At 40.3% G+C, this 20,988-nt stretch overlaps 1 protein-coding gene across 3 annotated transcripts in view; it reads right to left on the reverse strand.

The window, feature by feature from the left end:
• Nucleotides 1-1,606, reverse strand: part of DTNBP1 (dystrobrevin binding protein 1) — a 70,367-nt gene extending 68,761 nt beyond the window's left edge. Inside the window, exon 1 of one of the 3 annotated variants that reach the window (XM_042806805.1) lies at nucleotides 1,463-1,606. In XM_042806805.1, coding sequence (XP_042662739.1) covers nucleotides 1,463-1,518 — 56 coding nt within the window. In that variant the 5' untranslated portion in view covers nucleotides 1,519-1,606. Of the gene's footprint in view, nucleotides 1-1,279; nucleotides 1,304-1,462 lie in introns of those variants that run through there. The other 2 variants (XM_042806807.1, XM_042806806.1) reach the window with 2 other exon arrangements.
• Nucleotides 1,607-20,988: the final 19,382 nt, after the last annotated feature.

Below are 20,988 nucleotides of genomic sequence, written 5' to 3' on the forward strand. Positions count from 1 at the left end.
TCTGCTACTACACTCCTGAGATACAGGTTCCCAATGGCAACAGATTACACTGCAGATTAAAACAACACTTAAAGACAGGACACTCCAGGAGTGTCCCATTAATGGAGCTAAAACACAAAGATGGAAATGATGAAATCAGAGACTGTTCTCAGAACAAAACTTTGCAGTACAAAGAATAAGGCAAATTAGAGACTACATGGAAACATACTGACTCCCCTGCAGCAATATATGGAGATACAGAGTTAAATGACCACCAGATCCAGCATGTTATAACCTTTCTCTTGTCTTCTTTCATCATGTGAAAAACACCTTCTTCAAAAGAACCTTACACTGTACTGAGGCATCAAACTCTGATAAGTTCTATAAATAGCAGCAAAACAGAACGACAGACAGCAATAAAGCAATGTGTTTGTCTGTATTCTTAAGACATTTTCATATTCAATTACTGTTTGTTAAAGTAAGACAGATAACATATAAGCAATTTATCTGGGTGATTGGTTACTTATTCTATTCACTTCTCTGGACCATCATACAGTGGTGCAAGTAATTATAAACTATTTAAGTTTCTAGAGTACACAGACTTCCACCACTATACGTAAGTATGGCCAAAGACCACAGTTTTTAAAAGTAATTTATTACAACATGATACTCTGCTGGTGCTCGTTATGAGCTAAATTTTGTAGTACAGGCATGACCTTGCTCTCCGGCCATCCACTGACTGCCAGTAATACTCATTTGGACAGCCTGCTTGTACTAAAAATAGCATCGATACCGGGCCCATCTAAAAAAAACCCTTATGAAGCAACGTAGGAAGAGTATCTCTACTTTGTAATGTGATCAAGGGGCTGCTCCTTCCGCTTATCCTCCCTTTCTTTTCCCCAAGTGGCAGTAACTCATCTTCCAAAGGAAGAAAAGCTTTTCATATGCCAGAGTCCAGCAACGCTCTTTAAGCAATTGCGTCAATCTATAAAACCTTGAAGGTCAGTTACTTCATAAAAAATTCAAGCGCGTTAATAGACCCCGTTCACGTCTTCCTCATTCCCTCAGAACAGCCTCTCTCTCTTTCTCCCTCCCTCCCTTTCCCCTGACCGCAGCTGCCTCCCAAACACCGAGGCACCTCCTCCCCTCAGCTCCCCCCCTGCCACCGCAGGCTACCACGCAGCTGCTGGGGCTCGCTAGCCCGCCATAACCCGCTCAACCGCGGCGGGAAGGGGAGCGTGGGACTTAACCCACGGGCCGCGTTTCCAGACCGTCCCGGCACCCAAGGGGGGCAACACACCCACCGCCGGGGACCCCGAGCTGAGAGGGAAGAGCCGCTGCCGGGGGTCCCGCCTCCTCCTCGCCTGCCTTCCCTCCCTCCCGCCCAGTCCCCGCCTTCCCCCGGCCCCTGGTCACCTGCTTCCCCCTCTCCCACTCCCCCTCCTCCTCCTCCCCCGCGGGGTCGGGTCGGAGCGGTACCCACCCGGCAGTGAGGTCTTGCTGGACACTCAACAACCGCTCCCGCAGCGTCTCCAGCATCGTGCCGCCCTTCCCCGGCTGCTGAGGCCAGCGCCGGGCCGGGCCGCGCCGGGGCGGGGCGGCGGGCGGAGCTTCCCCTCAGCCCCGCGGCCGTTAACCGGCCCAGCGGAAGGCCCGGCCCCGCTCTTCCGGCGCGCGCTTCCTCACAGAATTTGGGGAGTCTGGTCCCCCTTGGTTTTGTTTTACGCTCCCGGCGTGCGAGCAGTGCCGCGTCTTAAAAGGCCGGGGTGTTTCAAGGCTAGAGCTTGAGAAGTGTGTGGAGTCCCGAGGTTACCAGCTAGTGGCTTTTTTTAAAGACGGCAGTAGAGCTCCTTGGCAGGTTAGGACCCTCACCTTAAGTCGTTTTGACATCAGCGAGAGCGCAGATGGCATCGGGCTTTGCAACGGAATTTTAAAAGTGGGGAAAGCAAAAACAGGGGGTCTCCCCGAGACTTGGGTTCATGGAGTAACGGATAGATGACAACGTTTTGCAGTCTTCGCAGAGCAGGTAGTTGAACTTTGTCTCTGTGGCCCACCTCCGTTTTCTCTGGATGCTGACAGGCTGGTATAGATACAAGTGATTCTTAAGAAGAATGGCAAACAAATAAAAAAGACTCATTAGTAAATAATGCAGTGAAAAGTTTTAATTAAGCTTCTAGGTGCCATCTGTTTGCTAATAGCTGTTATGAGGCATTCAGCTAATCTTGAGACAGTTTAAGTGCAATCAGACCTTTTAAGAACGATTGGCCGGTCTTTCTGGATTACTATGTTTATAGTCATAGTAATAGGAGGACGGTCTCCCAGCCTGTGTGTTTGCAGTTAATATTTGAGGAACATGGACCTGGGGTTTATATTAAACTGGGAAATCTTAAATTTCCATTTAATTGAGACCAGTCTTGACGTAAAGCAGCTGAGATTTTGAAGGGAAAATATTTTATTTGTTAACCAATTCAGTTTTCTCAGGTTCCAAAAGAGAGCATTGAAATAATTTGTTACAAGGAGAATGTATGCAGAGTAAGTCTGTTGAGTGAGTCAGTAGATGCTGCAGAAGTATACTCAGAATGGTTCAAAGTACATTCAGTCGACTGGAAAACAGACACCACAATCCCATTTACTCTCTGCTTGTGTGCTTTTAGAAGAATATGGGACCTATAGGTTGTTCCTGATGTGGCTTATTGAAAACCAGTATTGCTCTGTGGCCTTAATACAGGTTAAGGGCTAAATGGCTGCTAAAAGAAAAACGATTGGGTTGATCATTCCAAGCATAGAAACTGATGTAGCTCGCCTTGTCTTGAGGTTGGAAAAACTGCTTTCATGGCAGACTGCATATGGAGCTCTGTAAAAGAGTATATGACATTTAGACAGCATTTTTCTCTTGCTTGGCCTAACAGCAATAACTAAAAGAAGAGATTTTTCACTTCCCTGGGTATTTAGTGCTCCAGACTAAGAGAAGAACACGAATCAACAAGTTTTTTCTGATGTATTCCCAGACTTGCTTTACAAATGCTGACAAAAGCTGTTCAATCTGGCTTTAGGTAGTATATATATTATGGGAATTAAAGGTTTCAGAAAACAAGGCATGGGTTTTTACCTTTAATTTTCATCTTTCCTTTGAGAAAACATACTATTTTTTTTCTGTGTTACATATTTTCAATTTTCTTGTGAGTGTTTTTGTCAGTGTTGGCTCTAATAATTCACAGTGAGTAAACACTTTTAGATTCCATTGCTTCTTTTGCAGTTAAAAAAACTATTAAAAAACTGCTTTCTTGTACAATGTCATTACCATCTCTGTGTAGAATTTGGGAAAAGGAATGTGTTGAGATAGACTGTGTAACAGTCAGTAATCCTAGAAATACTGGGGTAGAAGAGACTTCTAAAAGCACATACTATGGTCAAGGGCCATAGTGAATTACAAATACAGTATGCAAAGTTTTGTTTAACTGGTTCTTAGGAACTTAACTTGAGTTTGCAGAATCTCCTTATCAGCTCATGTGTTTATGATTTATTTTTTATTTCTAGAGTGAGTAAGCCCAGTTCCCTTTTTATCCTTGTAGTCGCTTTCCAAACTTCTTATTCTGGTTGGTCTGATCTGGACATTCCCCAGTTTGTCCAGAAAGTGCAGAGCTATAGCATTTCCATCACTGAAGCTGACTTACATGGCTTCATTTTGAGCCCTACATGTTACATATTTATACTAATAAATATTAATGTACAATAGCAATTAATTAAACAGTGTTTATGTGGCATGACAACTGTTCATCTGTTTGACCCAATGTAGACGATTACTTTTTCGCACAGCAAGGCAAGCTTCTGAGACAGGAACAGGTTCTTCAGGTGTTAATTCAAGACACTGCTACCTAAAATTCTGTCAGGGGCTTTGGATCAAGTTTTCTAGAAATAAAATTAATGCTAAATAACTTTTTAGTATCAATGTCCTGTTCTGCTCATTTAGTAATTAAGTAGTTCACAGCTGGTTATTTGATATTAATTATGATCTGAATTTGCATCAGGACTTCGAAGTTTATTCTTCTGCTTCTCTGATACACAGGTAAAACCTTTTGCAGGTATTCTGTAAGTGGCTACACTGGTCTCTGCAACAAAAGCATAAGCTTTCTATGCTTGGCACATCTGTGAAGAGCAATGATAGGAGTCGGTAGCAATAATTATCTAAAGCAAAAAGGACAGAAATGTGTTTGACTGGATAATGCTAGTGACAAAGGAAGATTTCTTTACTTTTCTAGACCAGCAGCCCTTAGAGGTATAAGTTAGGCTACATTTCTGTAAAAGCTTAAGCAGACCAAAGTGATCCCTAGTCCTGCCTTGGCACGATTCTACCTTTTCTTAGACTTTAGTGACCCCAATTTAGGTTGACTTCACCTTAAGACTGCTCTGAGGGAGTAATACTGCAAAGAGACTAGGCTTATCCCCATTAAGCTCTGCAGTGAAAGATGAGAGTAAATACTTCCCCATTCTGCTGATCTGATGTGAAATTTAGTTTCTTTAGGTGTCTCTATGGTCTATGTCTTGATCTCTGCATTTGAATGTAATTTGCTTGGTTGCCTCCAATATGATATTTCCAAACTGCCTAGAAATAGTAAACAGAATTTACAGCCCTTCAGAATATCTCAAGATTGTAGAAGTAATTTTGTTCTCAGAGTCTTGCTGGTAGAAGCTGTTTTGATCCTCATATAATTTTTGAATGCTTGAAGCAGAAGTGCTATATCAGGCCTCCTTTCACTTAGAGGATATACCGAAGTCCAGTGGAACTGAATTGTGCTCTTATGAAACATTTTTACTCTCATTCTTGGCCCAGTTTTCAATTTCTTTCAAAATAACACAAGTGATGCAAAATAGCCCCTGACACTCGTTCAGTTAAAGCAGGGAGCAAAGCTCATACTTTCTGTGTCAGAACCAAGTACCAGCTCCTCTGCTTCTTTTTCAGAAATACACGTCATGAATTTGAATCAGAGTTGCACTTCCCACATCAAAAACTCATAACAATGTTTTGCATGCAATTGTAAATGGTTTAAGGTGTCAGGCAAAGGCACTGATAGAGACCAGCACCCCTACAACAAAGCTCAAGCAGAGACTGAAGGCCCGGGTCTAAGATTAGGCGGGGTTCCTGGGCCTGTAGGTAGAGGGTGTGGATGGGAGGCACAGATGAGGTTAGTGAGGGCCATTAAGTGTCCTCAGGGCTCCAACACAAGGCGAAGGAAGTTTGTTGAAGTGTTGATTATCAGGACTCCCTAGAAACAACTTGTGTCAAATGATAGAGCGACTTGCTTTCACCTTGTGACATCATTATCACAAATGCAGTGGGATAGGTGGGGTGAATTAAAAATATGGGAGGGATGGCTTATGGTTAAACCATAAGCATGGTTTAACAACCTCTCATTATCTTTAGGTTTTGGGTGCAATTTTGTAATTTATTTTTAAAGATCTGTAGGATATGATTAAAAGTTGACTAATGGACATTATAGCTCTTGGACTCTATACACTGTTTATTTTTCTGGCTAGTCCTGTACTGATATAAAGCTTAAATGTTGTTAGAAATACCCAAGATAAACTTTAATTCAAAAACTCTACTACTACCATTTTAACTGATAAAGGCTGAAATCTAAGTGTGTATTAAGGTCTGATTCAGAATTTCTTGCAGCAATTCCACTGCATGAAAGGTTGGTATCTGTAGAGGAGTTTTATTGTCCAAAGTTTCAGCAGGATCACATGACATAAGTGAAAGCTAAATTTGAGCATTACAACATAAGAACTGTCTCTCATAGTCTCATTTATCCTGAGGCCTCATTACCATTTCTAGCAGCTTCCAAGAGCTCCCTTTTCCAAATTAACCTTCATAGCTTCCTAGTAAGAGATAATTTCTGCTCTTACCTGTATGACTCTTGGGGCTTTAGCAATGTAATAAAGCGTCTGCAGCTGACACAAAGCTTTTATGTTATATGAATAGAGAATATATTTTTATCTCAATAAAGCAAATTTGTTTGGTTTTTTTTTTTTTTTTGGGGGGGGGGTTCCTGGAAAAAAAAACACAAGAAGATATGGGCAGTAATCATTGCCAATCCTATCAAGAACTGGAAGAATAATTTCTGTCACAGAAGTAAAAATATTCTTAATTCAGTTCACACAAGAACAGGTATGGGACTTAATCTCCATCTTAATAGAGGTTCAAAGACTTGTTTTCAATGTTAACTTTTTAATGGACCACTTTTCTGACAGCATGAAAGGTATTTATAATTGCAAATTTAATATTTTTCTACGGAAAATTTGAAGATTGGCGTAGTCCAAACTAAAAGTTTGTGTGTATATTACCCTGCACTAAGATAATGATTAAAAAGATAGGATGGAATTGGAAGGATGAGCCCAGAGAGGTGTGTTGCAAATAAGAGTTAATGGGAGTGCAACTGTGAAAGAGACTTTGGAGGGATCACAGCATAATGATAGAGGGAAGTAATGGTGAAATTCTGTGGTCCTCATTTCCTACTCTCCTTATATCGTATCTGGTGATTGAACACATGATGCATTGCTACCTTTCTGATCTGTGGGGAAAAATCGGGTGTGAGGGTAATTGGTGGCTTAGCAGAGTTAGGAAGCTAAACAGATCCCTTCTGCAGGATCTTAGTTGCTAAATCTGATATTGGGGAAGGGACAGGAGCACATATATCTGGAGACAGATATTTCCAGGGGCAGGCTGCAGTTATCCTTCACTGGATGTAGTGGTAAAACACATCCTGAAAGGAGTGACTCTCTCAACATGGCTGCTGTTTCTCTCCTTTCCTGAAACCTACCCAGATGCAGTGAGATAGTTTTTGTATTTTCTTAATTTTCCGTCATAGTTGTGTTCAGTCATAGAGATGGGAACAATAATTTTGCTCTCACCACCAAAGCTGGCAGAGCTTGAAAACTACGTAGAATGCAGGACATGGGTTCCTGTCTTTCCTGTCCCCACATACTGTTTTCTGCCTTCACTTTATTCCTAGTCTTATCTTCTTGCTTTTTTATTAAATAGTCAGCCAAGACCATCCCTTCCTCCGTGCTGCTGCTGTCAGCGAGATGGCCAAAGACAAAATGTTAAACCTGCTGCTGCTTGAAGCCCGTCAGGTGTGGTATTGCATAATAAGATCATGTGCTATGGCTGTTTCTCCACCAGTGAGTTTGCAAATGAAAGTTGGGACTGAAACTGGTTTCTACTACTGAAGTTTTCTGTCTTTTTTATATGCTTTTGCTAAGAAAGTATTACTGGAATAGGTCAGCAATGGCTCCAGACTACTTCAACTCATTTTGTGTCTTCCCATATTAGTTGGATTGACCTTATCTCGGACATTATCTAAAAGCCCATGAAACAGGATTTTCCTCTATCAAAATAACAACTAATTGGAAGAATACTTCAAAAATGAGGACTTTATTTAAAATGTTATAATTTGGATTCTCTCAGCTTCCTAAAAGAAAGTGAGGAACATAACTCCAGCTACTGAATGTAGTTCAGAGAAGAGTGTGCCGATTTTGAGAAAAGGACAAATTATGTAGTGAATTAGCCAGTTCCACTAGAGGGCACAGCTGTGTATAGAAAAACAAAATAGAGATATGCTAGTATTCATTTATCTGGAAGTGCATGTATCTTAAATGAGCAAAATATTATTACTGATAATTCACATCTTATTTAATCTCAGAAGGACACCTTCAAAACCGCTACTGGTTTGAATGGCATCAAGGTCAGTGTGTAGTGGCCACCAGGTATTTGACGTAGTGATAGTGTTGCTTTCATAAGCTCCTGATTATTCAGGGTGGGGAGAGCTGTGTTGCAGTGTTTCACTTGTATTTTTATGGACACCATAGATGGTCTGGGGGAAAAAAGCAGAGAGGAGAGTGACATGTCCAGGCCTCCTAGCAGAATACTAGGTTACGCTGCTTCCTGTGACTCTTACGTTGTCACTTCTGTTGAAATGATCTGAGGGGATGCACTTTGTGACCGTTGATTTCAAAAGAAGCCATGCTACTGTGTCTTTGGGAGGAGGATCCCACGGTCTTAGAGACAGCAGCTGCCTGTATCAGGCAGGCTTAGCCTGTTAATTAGAAGACACACTTGTGTAGACTGCACAGCTTGTATAACTAATCTTGACTCTGTTGTCAAGGAAATTAAAAAGATGTATTAAGTATGAATGATTGCTGTACAATAATATTTAGAGTAGTATTAAGTTGTGTCTGCATCTGATATTTCTTGTTGTTCTTGTATGTAATTTTACTAGAGTAGGCATTGTATCGTATGATTAGATGTTCCCCTAAGCTATAAAGCATAATTGGTTTGTTTGAGGAAGAAGTCGTGTGTTTTCCTTGTCATTGCTGTGCCAGAAAATGCTGGTGTGACTGTAGCTACACTTAGGGGGACGGGGGGGACAGAACTTTAGCAAAGGCTATGTCTTTTGGAGGTGTTCCCGGAGGGACTCCCCTTCTATTGCTGTATGTTGTGTCAGCACTAGGGGGCTCTACTGGTGTCTCTGCTGGTCTAAATGAAGCAACAGAAATGCTGTTTGCAGAAGAGGGACTGCAAAAATGCCAGGAAACTGCTGTGAGTGAATGGGATGTGTCATGAAGCACAAGGGGGTTTTAGTCGAATAAAACACACATTTCCCCCGTGCTTACTGCTCTATTTAAGTTCTTCTGTATTACTTTCAATTTTCTATTAACGTGACCAATTTTTGCTCCCCTGGATGTCAGAAACATGGTTTGAGGGAAGTGGAATGAGGCCCAGAGTGAGATTCTTGAAGGACAAGCATACTATGTGTCAGTTTTATTGATCAGAGGCAATTAGCTCAGCCAAACCCAATTAGGACACAGTTTTAGTTTTATACATGCAGACATTAATCGCTCATTAGCCAAGTGAACTCTAAAGGGAATTCAGACTAACAGAATAAAATGGCTGTCCCTTTGCTGTTAATGGAGGAGTTCTCTAGATTTGTATTTGGTACTAAACTGCTAATTTCACTGACTTCCTCTTACATTAAATCAGCTTTTGTATTTTGGATTTTTTTTTTTCATTAACAAGATCTTAATCATCTGTCATTTTGGCCTTCCTGGTGAAAAATATCATCCCATGAGTGAATTTAATTGCTTTTTTTCTTTTTTTTTTTTTTTTTTACTGTTAACTCCTCCTCTTATTTGCTGGTCTTGCTTAAGGGAATTTTTGTTTAAGCCTTCTGGCTGACTGCCTAGCATTTGGCTAATAATTCTGTGCAATTGTCAACTTCATACTGTTTCAGTATTTGAAATGGAATTCTCTTTCCTCAGTTTATATGGGTCTGCTGTTTACTAGTCCATTATGCATAAAATCTAATCCACTTATGCTGTAAGTAGCTTGGAGACAGAGCTTTTTTTTTTTTTTTTTTATAATCACATTATGTTTTATTTATTGAGCATAATTCAGTTTGAATGAAATGAAATAGTCATGATGGTTCTTGTGCTGTTGCAGAACTTTCTTATCACAGTGTATTTTGTCAGTTTGATTTATTTTATCTGTCTATTTACAGTTGTTGTGACAACCCAGAGTTGCTTTACTAGATACAGCAAAAGTACCTCATCCTCCTGGAAAGTACTCCATATTTCAGATTCCATAGCTTCAGGGTGGACCTGAGAATTGCATAGGCGAGTTTTGATTTAAAGTGGTGTCTGTGCTCACTCTCTCTAGATTTTATTTTTTTTTAGGTATACTTTTCATTTGGAAAGTAGCTATCATTTCTGGATATCAAGGTGCATTGCATAGACAAATATTTTTCACATGAAAAACACAGATGGAGAGGCCAAATGCTTATATTTAGGTACCTGCAGTTACAGAACTGGCTTTTGAAGCCATTAAAAGTGGGATGTGCCCATTCTGTCACATCTCAAAATAAGAGCATTTCAGTGCCAAATTAAAGGCACTAACTAACTAACTATGTTTGCTCATTCTGGCCTATATATCCCAGTACACAAAATGGAAAAACTGGAGTAGAGCTGTTTGTTGATGATATACTGCCATGAGATCTAGTATTGGCGTCTGCAGGAAGTCTTCATGATCTGGACTTTCCAGGAATGAGCGTGAGGTTAATGCGGTTCAGACCAAACCTCTGACATGGACTGCATGGGAGGCTTAAAGAGCCTTCAGCAAAACGTCAGTATTAAACTGAGAAAGATAGAATACATTGCCTTTAGAGATGCATCTGAAACCTTGCCTTTTCCCAGTAGCAGAAATAAACGTTATTTGTGGCAGAGTAAGGGAACTAGGTAAGGATTGAAAATATTATTTCTGTTCTCAGAAGAGTTGTAAATGTTATTCATAACCAGAAAACTTTCCTAGTAAGTATACTTTTCTGAGACAGTCCCAGGCTTTCAGATGCTTTAAGAATATCATACATCCTTTCTACCAGGAAAGGACAATAAAAATAAACCTAGACAGTGTTTCCAGCATTCCCTTACAATAAGGGATTTTACTTCTTTCAGAAATTATTTAAGCTCTTTCAGCGCCATATATCGAATATTGCTTCAATAATTGATGCATTCAACTTTTAACTCTCCAATCTTGCCTGTATGTTTATATAGCAATAAAATCCATGTCTAGTAGCCAAATATCCACTTGTTCTCATAGAGCAGTTCTGTGCCATTTTGCCATTTTTGCAGCATGCCTCCACAATTATGTGATAAACTAAGAGTTTCAGTGTGGTTTTATTGTTTAGATTCATTCTGGACTCCAGCAGTATGATAGGGAACTACAAGAACTATGAACTGCTCTGAGGTTTTAAACTAGGAACTTGTTTCTGTCCAAAAATATGTATTCAAGGTCTGGCTTTAAAAGCGTAGCTTAGAGATCTTTGCTCTTCCATTTCTGAATCTCTGTTAGCTTCATTCAATATCAAGTTTCTATTTATTTGTTTGCTTAGGTATATCCTGCAACTAGCAGCTTCAAGTAGTAAAATATTTTTGCTGAGTAAGCAGTAAACAGACCTAAACAGTGCTGTTTATATTAGCCCCATCTGTACATGGCAGTAATATTAAAGACTCATGTCTGCCTTGATGTTGCAAAGTCACCCTGTGTGTTTAAACAATATATTGAACAGGAAGAAAATCTATTTCATGAATATCACTTTATATCATAGGTCCCGGTGGACATCAAGTTGAGCATGAGCCAGCAGCGTGCCCTTGTGGCAAAGGAGGCTGATGGTCTCCTTGGCTGCACTGGGAATGTTGCCAGCAGGTGAAAGGAGGTGATTCTTCCCCTCAACTCAGCAGTGATGAGGCCACACCTGGAGTGCTGGACTCCCCAGTACAAGGGAGATACGGACATACTGGAGAGAGACCAATGAAGGGTCATGAAGATGATGAAGGGACTGGAGCATCTCTCCTATGAGGAAAGGCTGAGAGAGCTGGGGCTGTTTCACCTAGAGAAGAGAAGGTTTGTGGGACATCTTATCAATGTGTATAAATACCCAAAGGGGTGGTGTAAAGAAGACAGGCCCAGGCTCTTTTCAGTAGTGCCCAGTGACAGGACAAGAGGCAGTGGACACAAACTGGAACATCGGGGAAATACTTTTTCACTGTGAGGGTGACCAAGCACTGCCACAAGTTGCCAGGGAGGCTGTGGAGGCTCCCTCCTTGGAGATACTCAAAAGCCGCCTGGACCCGGGCCTGGGCAGCCGGCTCTCGGTGACCCTGCTTGAGTGAGGGGCTTGGACCAGGTGAGCTCCAGAGGTCCCTGCCAACCTCAGCCCTTCTGTGGCTCGCTGATGTCTGTGTAATCTTATTGGCTTGGAATACCATATTGTTTTCAGCTTATGGCTGTTTACGACTTCATTTCTACTTCCTTTTTACTTATATTCATAACTTCTGGAAGTAGCATGTACGCTGAAGACACAGATCTTTGAAAGCAGAGGTTGCCCCAGATTTAATGTGGAAGACTGAGCTAAAATGGTGATTCTTTGATTCTTACTTTAATAGCATTCTTACTGTAATACATTTACTGTATTGCTTTAATCAGGCGGTGCTGTGGGTTTTTGCTCCTGCTAAATCATCAGTCTCTAGGAGTAATTTGGTAATTTCAAATTAGCTCACTTAATACTCAGGATTTAGATAATGCTTTCTGAATATCAGTAAATGAAGACTCAGATACATACAAACATACAAGATTTTAAATATTCAGCAATTACTGATGGAATTGTTGTATAACTAGAAATTGGGTCTTGTTAGGTTCTCAGCCTTAAATATTCATGTTAGTCCAAAGATTTATTTCAACATGAGTGTCCATACTTTTTTTTTTCTATGAAGAGACTAAATATGACTAAGAAAAAAAGAATAATGTAATATACATAATATTCTATGTATGTTGGTATACATTGTGTGCATGTATAAATTAATGTCATGACTGTAATACTTCGATTTTTGCAGTAGCAGAGGAAAATCTTAGCTACTTTATATCAGACAACTTTATTTTTCACAAAAGTGATCTGATTTTAAATAGACCATTCAGTGTCTTTGAATTGTCAGATAGCCTGAAGAAGAGACACTGAGACATGAAAAACAATCCAGCTTTATTTACTAAAGTTTAATGATTTTATTGAGTTTGTATGAATTGTATTTACATGGACATATTGATGAAGCCATTAGTTCATTCTGTCATTACCAGAATAAGAATGCATCACCTACTTCCATTCATTCTCCTGTTTGAAAATCCTTTTCAACAGCTCTCACTTTACATTTCCATGCTACTATAAAGCAGAACAACTTGCTTTTCATTCCATTCTCAAATGAAACATAGTCTCTTTTCTCTCCAATAAAATGCATCTTATTGTAAATAAGTCATCACTTAAAGAAATATAGACTAAAAGGCAGGAATCACTTGTATTAAAGTATATATACATCTTCTGCATAAGAGATTCATACATTCCTTCATCTACGGCAAAATCTACAGTTTTAAGATACCAAAGGAATTTGTTCTGTGAACAGTGGAACTAATGAAGGTTTTTAGATTATGTTTTACTCCCACATTCCTCAATCCTTCCCATCCTCACTGTTCGAGTTCTTCTTCCAGCTCCTTCCCATGTCTTTTGCCAGTTTGGCTGAGAATGTGGCAACATATGCTGTTGCTGAAATAATTGTGTGCTGATTGCCTGTTCATTATATCCATGGTGATTGGCCAACTGGCTGAACTGCAACTGGCTTTTCCTTAATGGTAGCACTAATTCTGATCCATCTCTAGCAATCAGTTTTCACAAAATGTATAGGAATTTACTGTCTTTGAGGACTGTGTATCTCTCTGAAGTCCAAAATGCTCAATGGACTCACAAGTTTAGGAAGGAGAGGCCTCCCAGTACAATTACATAAGTCTCACTTCCTCGGGAAATAAGGTTTAAAGTTACTGTCACTATACTCACATCTTAGAAAAAAAGAATCTGAAAGTCCATCAAAGTTAATAAAATTATCAGAACTATTAGTTCTAACTAAAATTACTCAAGGCAACAGAATTATTTTTGTAGCATCATTAGAGGAAGAACCATTTGCAAAGTTTTGATGCCCATTGAAGTTAGTTAGGTTACATCAGTGTAACTTAATGGAATATGGTTTAAAAATACTATTATACTGTCTTTTCCAGAGCAAGTGAAAGATGAATCCTGATGCACGAAGCAAAATACTCAAATTGTAAAATAGCAACTGTGTCTCTCCACAAATTTTTGAAGTTGCATGAGGTTCAAAACATAGGTGGTGTATGGTCATATCCACTGATATTCAGGCACAAGGCAGGTTCTCCCATTTTCTTCACAAAACTCTTGTCATTTGAGGAACCCATTTAGACCTGAAATGTCAAGGCAGTACACATGTTGGTCTAAAGCCAGCTTGCATCTAGAGTGCCATAAGGCATTATTATTTTTCCGGTACAGCATCTGTGTTAAAGTTATTTCAAGGCGCCATATTCCAGACATTGCAGAAGGAATTCTTACTGCCTTGGTGATCTGGAAGCCTGAAGCATGGAGGCTTCAAACTATGGAAGTTCTCCTCATCTTCACTGGATCAGGGGAGCCATCTAGCAGAAATTCATCAGCCTGCAGAGTCTGGCAAGTGAACAAGGTTCCTGCTGAGCAACTTAAGTGAATAGACGCATTCCTCCATCAAGTGTATTCTGTCAAATTGTCATCATCTGAAACATGTTTTTCAAGAAATTTTCTAGCTAGCTCTTGTAAACAAGAAAAAGAATGGAGTTGAATATTAATATTCCTTAATTTGCTTATTTCTTGTGGTGCCTTCATTTAAGAAATTAATGTTTAATTTTTCTTACAGCATAGAGCTAGGTTGAGTTCATTGCATTTATCAACTGTTCAAGTTATTTGAAATAAGAAACAGGAATCACAAACAGTTGAACAAAACTACTTTACCATCTATGAACTGTAGCAGTTATCTGTGGTATACTGAAGCAGGACTCCTTGTTGATAGTGGGCAAATTATGCTTTGTCTTACCTAAAGAAAGGTGCTTTCATCAAAGCAATTCTGAGTTTAAGGTATGGTACTATTATGAAGGCTTTTCAGGAACACATGCAGAAATGTTTGGAGCTGAAGTAGCAGATACCTGCTGATTTCTGGGATTAAAGAGGTTTAATCATGTATTTCTGTGGTGGGTTAACTACTAAGGACCAAACTCGTACCCAGCCACTTGCTTACTCCTCCCTCCTTAGCAGGACAGGGGGAGAACATAGGAAGAACAACAGGCACGAGAAAGCTCCTGGGTCAAGATAAAGGCAGAGGGATTGCTTACCAGTTAGTGTTGTCGGCAAACAGACTCAACTTGACAAAAATTAATTTAATTTATTGCCAATTAAAATAGATTTGGGTAGTGAGAAACAAAGGCAGACAAGTGTTACAGCACCTTTCCTGCCCGTTTTTCCCATGCTCAGCTTATCACCTTTACACTTGACTACTTTGCCCTGTCCTGGAGGGGCCCAGTGAAGGATGGGGGGTTGTGTTACAGTCAGTGTACAGTGATTTTTCTCTTTGCCATTCCTTCCTTCTCTCCCTTTTCCTCTGATATGGCATGAATTCTCCACAGACTGAAGTTCTGTGAGTAAAATCTTTTCCAGCATAAGCTTTTTCACAGGCTGCTGGTGATATCTGCTCTGGCAGTGTGGAGCACAGCTTCCTTCTCCTTCTTTGACTGTGGTGTCCCCTCTGCTGTTTCTCAATCTTTTTCTCCCTCTTCCTGTGCCTCTCCAGCATTTTTTTGTGCATTCTCTTAAATGTGTTTTCAGTGAGGCTCACAAACAGCTTTGCTGATGGGTGCAAATTTGACCCGTTGTGAATCTGTTGCTGAGCCAGCTGGAAAATGTTGCATCCAGCACAGGGCAGCTCTTTCCACAGAGACTACCCCTGCAACTCCCACTGCTACTAAAGCCTTGCATTTGCATCAAATACAGTTTCTTATTATTTTCCTTCCTCTAATACTAAAATACCAACAATCATAACTATATATAAGAATAATAACTGTTGTGTTTTGAACCCTGTAGGCAACTTAGTACCATGCAGCCACTCGCTCACTCCTTCCCCCTCAGGGATGGGGAGGAGAAAATACAACAAAAGGCTCAAAGATTGAGACAAGGACAGGGAGGGATGACTCATCCATGGTGGTCACAGGCAAAAGACAGACTCAACTGGGGAAGAAAAAGAACGTCAATTTAATTTGCATACCACCAAATTTACCAGTTAAACAGAGTAGGACAGTGAGAAATACAACCACATCTTAAAAACACCTCCCCCCACACCTTCCTTCTTACCAGGCTCAGCTTTGCTCCCTATTTCTCTACCTCCTTCCCCGAAGTGGCACAGGGGCAGGGCATGGGGTCTGCAGTCAGTTCGTCACTCATTGTCTCTGCCACTCCTTTCTCCTCAGGGAGAAGACTCCTCACACTCTTCGCCTGCTCCAGTGTGGTGTCCTTCTCACAGGAGACAGTCCTCCAGGAACTTCCTCCAATGTGAGTGCTTCCCACAGGCTACAGCTCTTCATGAACTGCTCCAGCACGGGTGTCACAATCCTCCCAGTGACAAAGTACTCCATCACAGGCTTCCCTCAGAGTCCCAGCCTTCTTTGGGTGCCACCTCCAGGTCCAGCATGGGGTCCTCCATGGGCTGCAGGACAGCCTCTGCTCCACTGTGGACCTCCATGTGCTTCAGGGGCACAGCCTGCCCTGTCACCACAGGCTGCAAAGAGGTTTCTGCTCTGGCACACCTCACCTTCTCCTCCTTTTTTCAGCTGGCCATGGTGCTTGCATAGGTATTTACATCACAACTTCAACTCCTCCTCTCAGTTTCCCCTTCTTAAACAAGTTCTTGCAGAGGCCCAGCCACCATCGCTAATTGTCTCAGCCTTGGCCAGAGGTGGGTCCAACTTGGAGCTGGGGGTGCTTTGAGAAGCTTCTCACAGGGGGCCACCACTGTAGCCCCCTCTTCCACTACCAAAAATCCCACCACACACAAACCCAACACAACTGTATATCAGAATAATATTACGCACGGCGTGGCCGGGACTCTTTGTAACAAGTAGTCATTCAGAACTGCCAGTAAAAGACTTCCCAGTTCCTCTTCTCCCTTTCTCTGTGGATGAAGACTTTGTATGATAATCCTTTTCAAAAGTGGGACCTAACCACAAATTGTGGTCAGTTCCCAGCTCTACCAGTTCATTTCCTTAGCAGGTTTAAACCCAACTGGTTTGTTGCTATGTAAATGATCCCTTTCCATTACACAGACTCAAATGTGAAATTTTTTGAGTTCAGGGAGATTTTAGTGTCACAGGCACAGTCATAGCTCTCACTATCTTTAAGGAGAACCACAATAGCAAAAAAACAGCAGAACAAGGCCTGCTTCTCATAGGTCTGATAAACTGTTCCAAACCACCTCACTGGTGGACACTAATCAAATCCTGCTTTTGTGCATGCCCTGGGAACTTGGGTACTTCTAAATTCCCCAGCTCACTAGAGTGTGGGCAAATGCTGTGGCCTTTCTGGGCACAGGTGGGCTGTTTGGTGTGCCATTGCAGTGGTGACACCTAACAGGCCACATGCTCTAGCCACCCAGGCATTGCCCTGTCATAATTAACATCCTGCTTGTTCTGCTTAACACAAACAGAACAGTTGGAAGGGAATTTAAGGCCAGGTAGGTGGTGATTAACTATGATTAACTAAATTTAATCTTTCTAACTAAACTACACTTTCAGTAAAGTGTTTGAAAATTGTGATATTCTCCCTCTGTTTCCTTTAAAGCTCTTTCAAAAAAAGCCAAAATCAGAACTGCCTGTGAAGTACAAACTACAAACACTACAGGGAAATATTTTTGAGAGGTTATATGATGCTTGTACTATTGTAGTTTAACTGAAGAAATGAAACACACTAGCTTTATCTTTCAATATAAATTACAATTGTTTAAAGAACTACTAGATAACAAATACTGAAAGCTGCAGTCTGCTATTACTAGCCATTTTCAGAGTGGAAGACTTTATGGAAAAGGCTCCAATTTATGCAAAAAGTTTTGGATATTAGAATGTGCCTGACACTCAACCAGTATGAACTTTGACAGCTCTCCTGAAGTCATCGTTGTCTAGAAAAGATTAAGATCTGATTATTTCTATCTAACTGGAGTTTTTCTACCTAGGAAATTCTCAAAAATGGTCTGCACTAATGACATTCTCATTAAATGATCTAATTTAATGATATTAACAATAATGGAGGTGTTAGTGATGGGGGTAAATGAAGAAACATTCTCACTGGCATACAAAACTAAATCCCTCTTCTTTTGAAAACTGTGCAATTTGTAATGCCTATTTTTTTATCAAATTCATCTCTGTTAATAAGATCTATAATCATGAAGCAGAAAGGCATAACTAGATTGGCTGATTATAATGCAGGGAGCACAGATGAATACTTCTAATTCCCCGGCGGATAAAGCTCTCTGGTGATGGCGCTAGATGCTTAGGTCTGCTAGACTGCTATTTCTGAACATCTTTATTTTGACGGAATTTTGTTTATGGGATCTTAAATTATTAGTTTGGAAGCTGCAGTTTGCTTTCTTTTTGGTATTAATTTCTGCCTCTAGAAGTAGTATCACAATCTAGTAACAGAGACTCTGTGTGGAATGTCCATGGGACAACTCTGCTTCTATGGCTGCAGTACATGGACACAATCCTGCAAGAATTTAATAATGCAGCTGTTTAGATTTGTTTCAACATAGTGGTTTATTTGGATAAGAAAAGCATTGCTATATCTCCTGATCTTGTGGATGACCTGAAGCAAATTTTTCAGTTCTCTATCTTAATTTCTCTAGGTGTAAAATTGATATGTTACAGATCTTCAGTCTCTCTTACTTAGGATTCCCAGAATGTGTCCCAGATGCTTTGAGTTGAGGACTGGGATAAACAGCAACATCTTGTATTTTGGATGTTGTCCTCAGTTCTGAACCGAAGTCTAGCTGATGAGAAGCTGGCAACCTGCTTCTTTCACCCTGCTCCTTAAGGTAGATACTCCCTTCCAAATTCTCTTCCTGCCTATCTCCTTAGCAACGTGAAAATGTAGTATCTATAGCTTATCTGAGGGTTGCTGTCTCTCCTATTCTAAGCATTGCCTAATTTATTCTCTCTTCCTCCTTATTGCTATGTGGAGGTCTTTGCATTTTAATGTTAAAAAAGTTGTCTGTGGCGTTTTGAAGGGCTCACTGGTATGATGAAGAACTAAACCAGATGGTTATACTTGCTTAGTGGAAGATGCCAAGTACACAGCGTATGAAGCTCCACAATCAGTGGACTTCTAAATAAGCAGAACTTTGAAAGGTAAGGGAAAGGTTAGTGATACCAAACCCCATTAGCTAAGGTTGTGTCTCAAGGTAGCAGATCAAAGGGAACAGGAGTATAATGTACTTCCATGTTTTATCTGCCACTATCTGCCAAAGTTTAAGGTGACTGCTCAGGTAGCTTCAAGAAAGAGGCCTCAAAGCAAGCAAATTCAGAAATTGGTGGAAAAGAGAATACCTGGAACATTGCCTCTCTCCATTCTGAAGGTACAGGGTAAAGTGCTTTCCTCTCCCAAGTGTGTTATCAATAGGACTATTGATTCCCAAGGGCTTAGCAGGTAGATACTGAAGGGTCAGTTAGTGTGGGACTTGTGGGACAGCTCAGAGCAGGGCCACACTGTGCCAGACATTGTGCAATGCTGGTATAGTAGACTTTTTAGCTGATGATCTCACGCACTAAACAGAAAACAAAAAGAAAGGGTGAGAAGGAGGTAGTACAATTTATGACAAGCCAAGGTGTGCTGCAGACAACATGACATTCCTACAATACAAAGGGGTTTTTTCAATTACTCTTTCAGGTTAAATTATCCTAGGATGATTGTAAGAAGGAAGATGATAGAGTGAAAAAAGAGAACAGGATTAGGAGTTGGGAGAAAAAAGATAAAAGTGTGTGAATTAAGGATATTACAAAGAAAGGATTTTGTTCAAACCACTCAGCAGTATAAAGGAATAACAATATAACAATATCCAGAGTAGAAGCTCTAGTGTAGAACTTGACTTTCAGAAGTCCCTACTGCAACATCTCCTGAGGGTGTTTCCTCTTTGCATCTGCCAACTGAGCAGGACCTTGTACAGCTAAGTTTGAGAGAGGATGTGATCAGAAAAGAGAACATGACCATGATCCAGAAGTATAAATACATTCATAAAACAAAACAACAAAAACAAAGAAGGAGAGGCTCAGTCCCATGAACAATTAGATGAATAAGAAGGAAAAATAAAAATTTACTTCCTGTTCCGGATAAGATTAACAGAGGCATGAGGAGTTGACTGCGTTACTGTAGTGGTTTTCTATTAGTCTCCTGTGGAGGCAAAGGCTGCAGTAATGATTGCATCTCTGATTGCACACTTGAAAATCCACAGAGTAAAAACTAGGTGCAGACAAAATAAACACCATGAAACTAGGAGAAGATCTGAAAAAGAACTTCATGTAGGGATTGAAAGAGCATCTAAATAGATGCTTACTTCTTTTTATGAGACATCCTTCCCGAATCCATAAATAAGCATGATTAAAGGTAGGTATAGCAGTGTTTCAAAATCTTGGCTAATACATTGAGAGGGTAATTTTCATAGGGAGTTTGCCAACTTGAAATTTAGGCACTGGAAGATCATGTAGGTTTGGCTACTACACTTTTCTTCAAATCTCACTGTGAATAATGACCTTTAGACTCATATGTTCCATATCGTGTATTTTTCTCTCCCTGCTTTGTTGGAGTCACGGAGATCAAAGTGATTCCCAAGGGAAAACAGGAAACACAACTTTACCTTTAGTACTCCTAGTTTTTTAAAATAAAATGTCCTAGAAGCTCTGAACACTTTAAAGGGTGAGTAACTTTACCCTTTTATGTGAGATTATGTGAATAATCTCTTTTAGAAAGTTCTGAGGGTCTGGTTTTTGTTTTTGCAAGAATAGGCAGGGTAATGATGCTTTTTTCTTTTCTTTACTAGCCTTGTAGTATAGTTTAGTCTAACACATTTGTTAAGTCAATTTTCCCATTAACCTGAGGTACTTCAAGTGTTTGTGGGTAGATGGATACCATCTACTTGTTTAATCCAGGCTACTAATATTTTGTTCTACCCTAGAGCAGTTGTAAAGCAAAAATAATTTAAAAGCCTATTGTAAACTGGACACTACTTCTAATATCAATTAAAAAAAAAAAAACCAACCTAAAAAAAAAAATCTGAAATTAGTGTGGTTTTAAAATTACAGCTGGGTATATTTTAACCTGCCAGGGTGAGATTAAGGTCTCCTTCTCTTGCAAGACTTTACCATCTCTTACAGATTTGTTTTGAAAACAGAACAGAGAGTCAAGTTTACGGAAATACTTCAGTGCTTGTGCTCTTTCACGGGATATGTGAGCTGCAATACAGAATTCCAAGCTAGAGAATTGAGCTGAGCTGAAAATAATTCCTTGGATC

This window comes from Tyto alba, unplaced genomic scaffold (genome assembly GCF_018691265.1).
Source record: "Tyto alba isolate M040663 unplaced genomic scaffold, T.alba_DEE_v4.0 Super-Scaffold_48, whole genome shotgun sequence".
In the NCBI taxonomy this organism is placed as follows: Eukaryota; Metazoa; Chordata; class Aves; order Strigiformes; family Tytonidae; genus Tyto; species Tyto alba.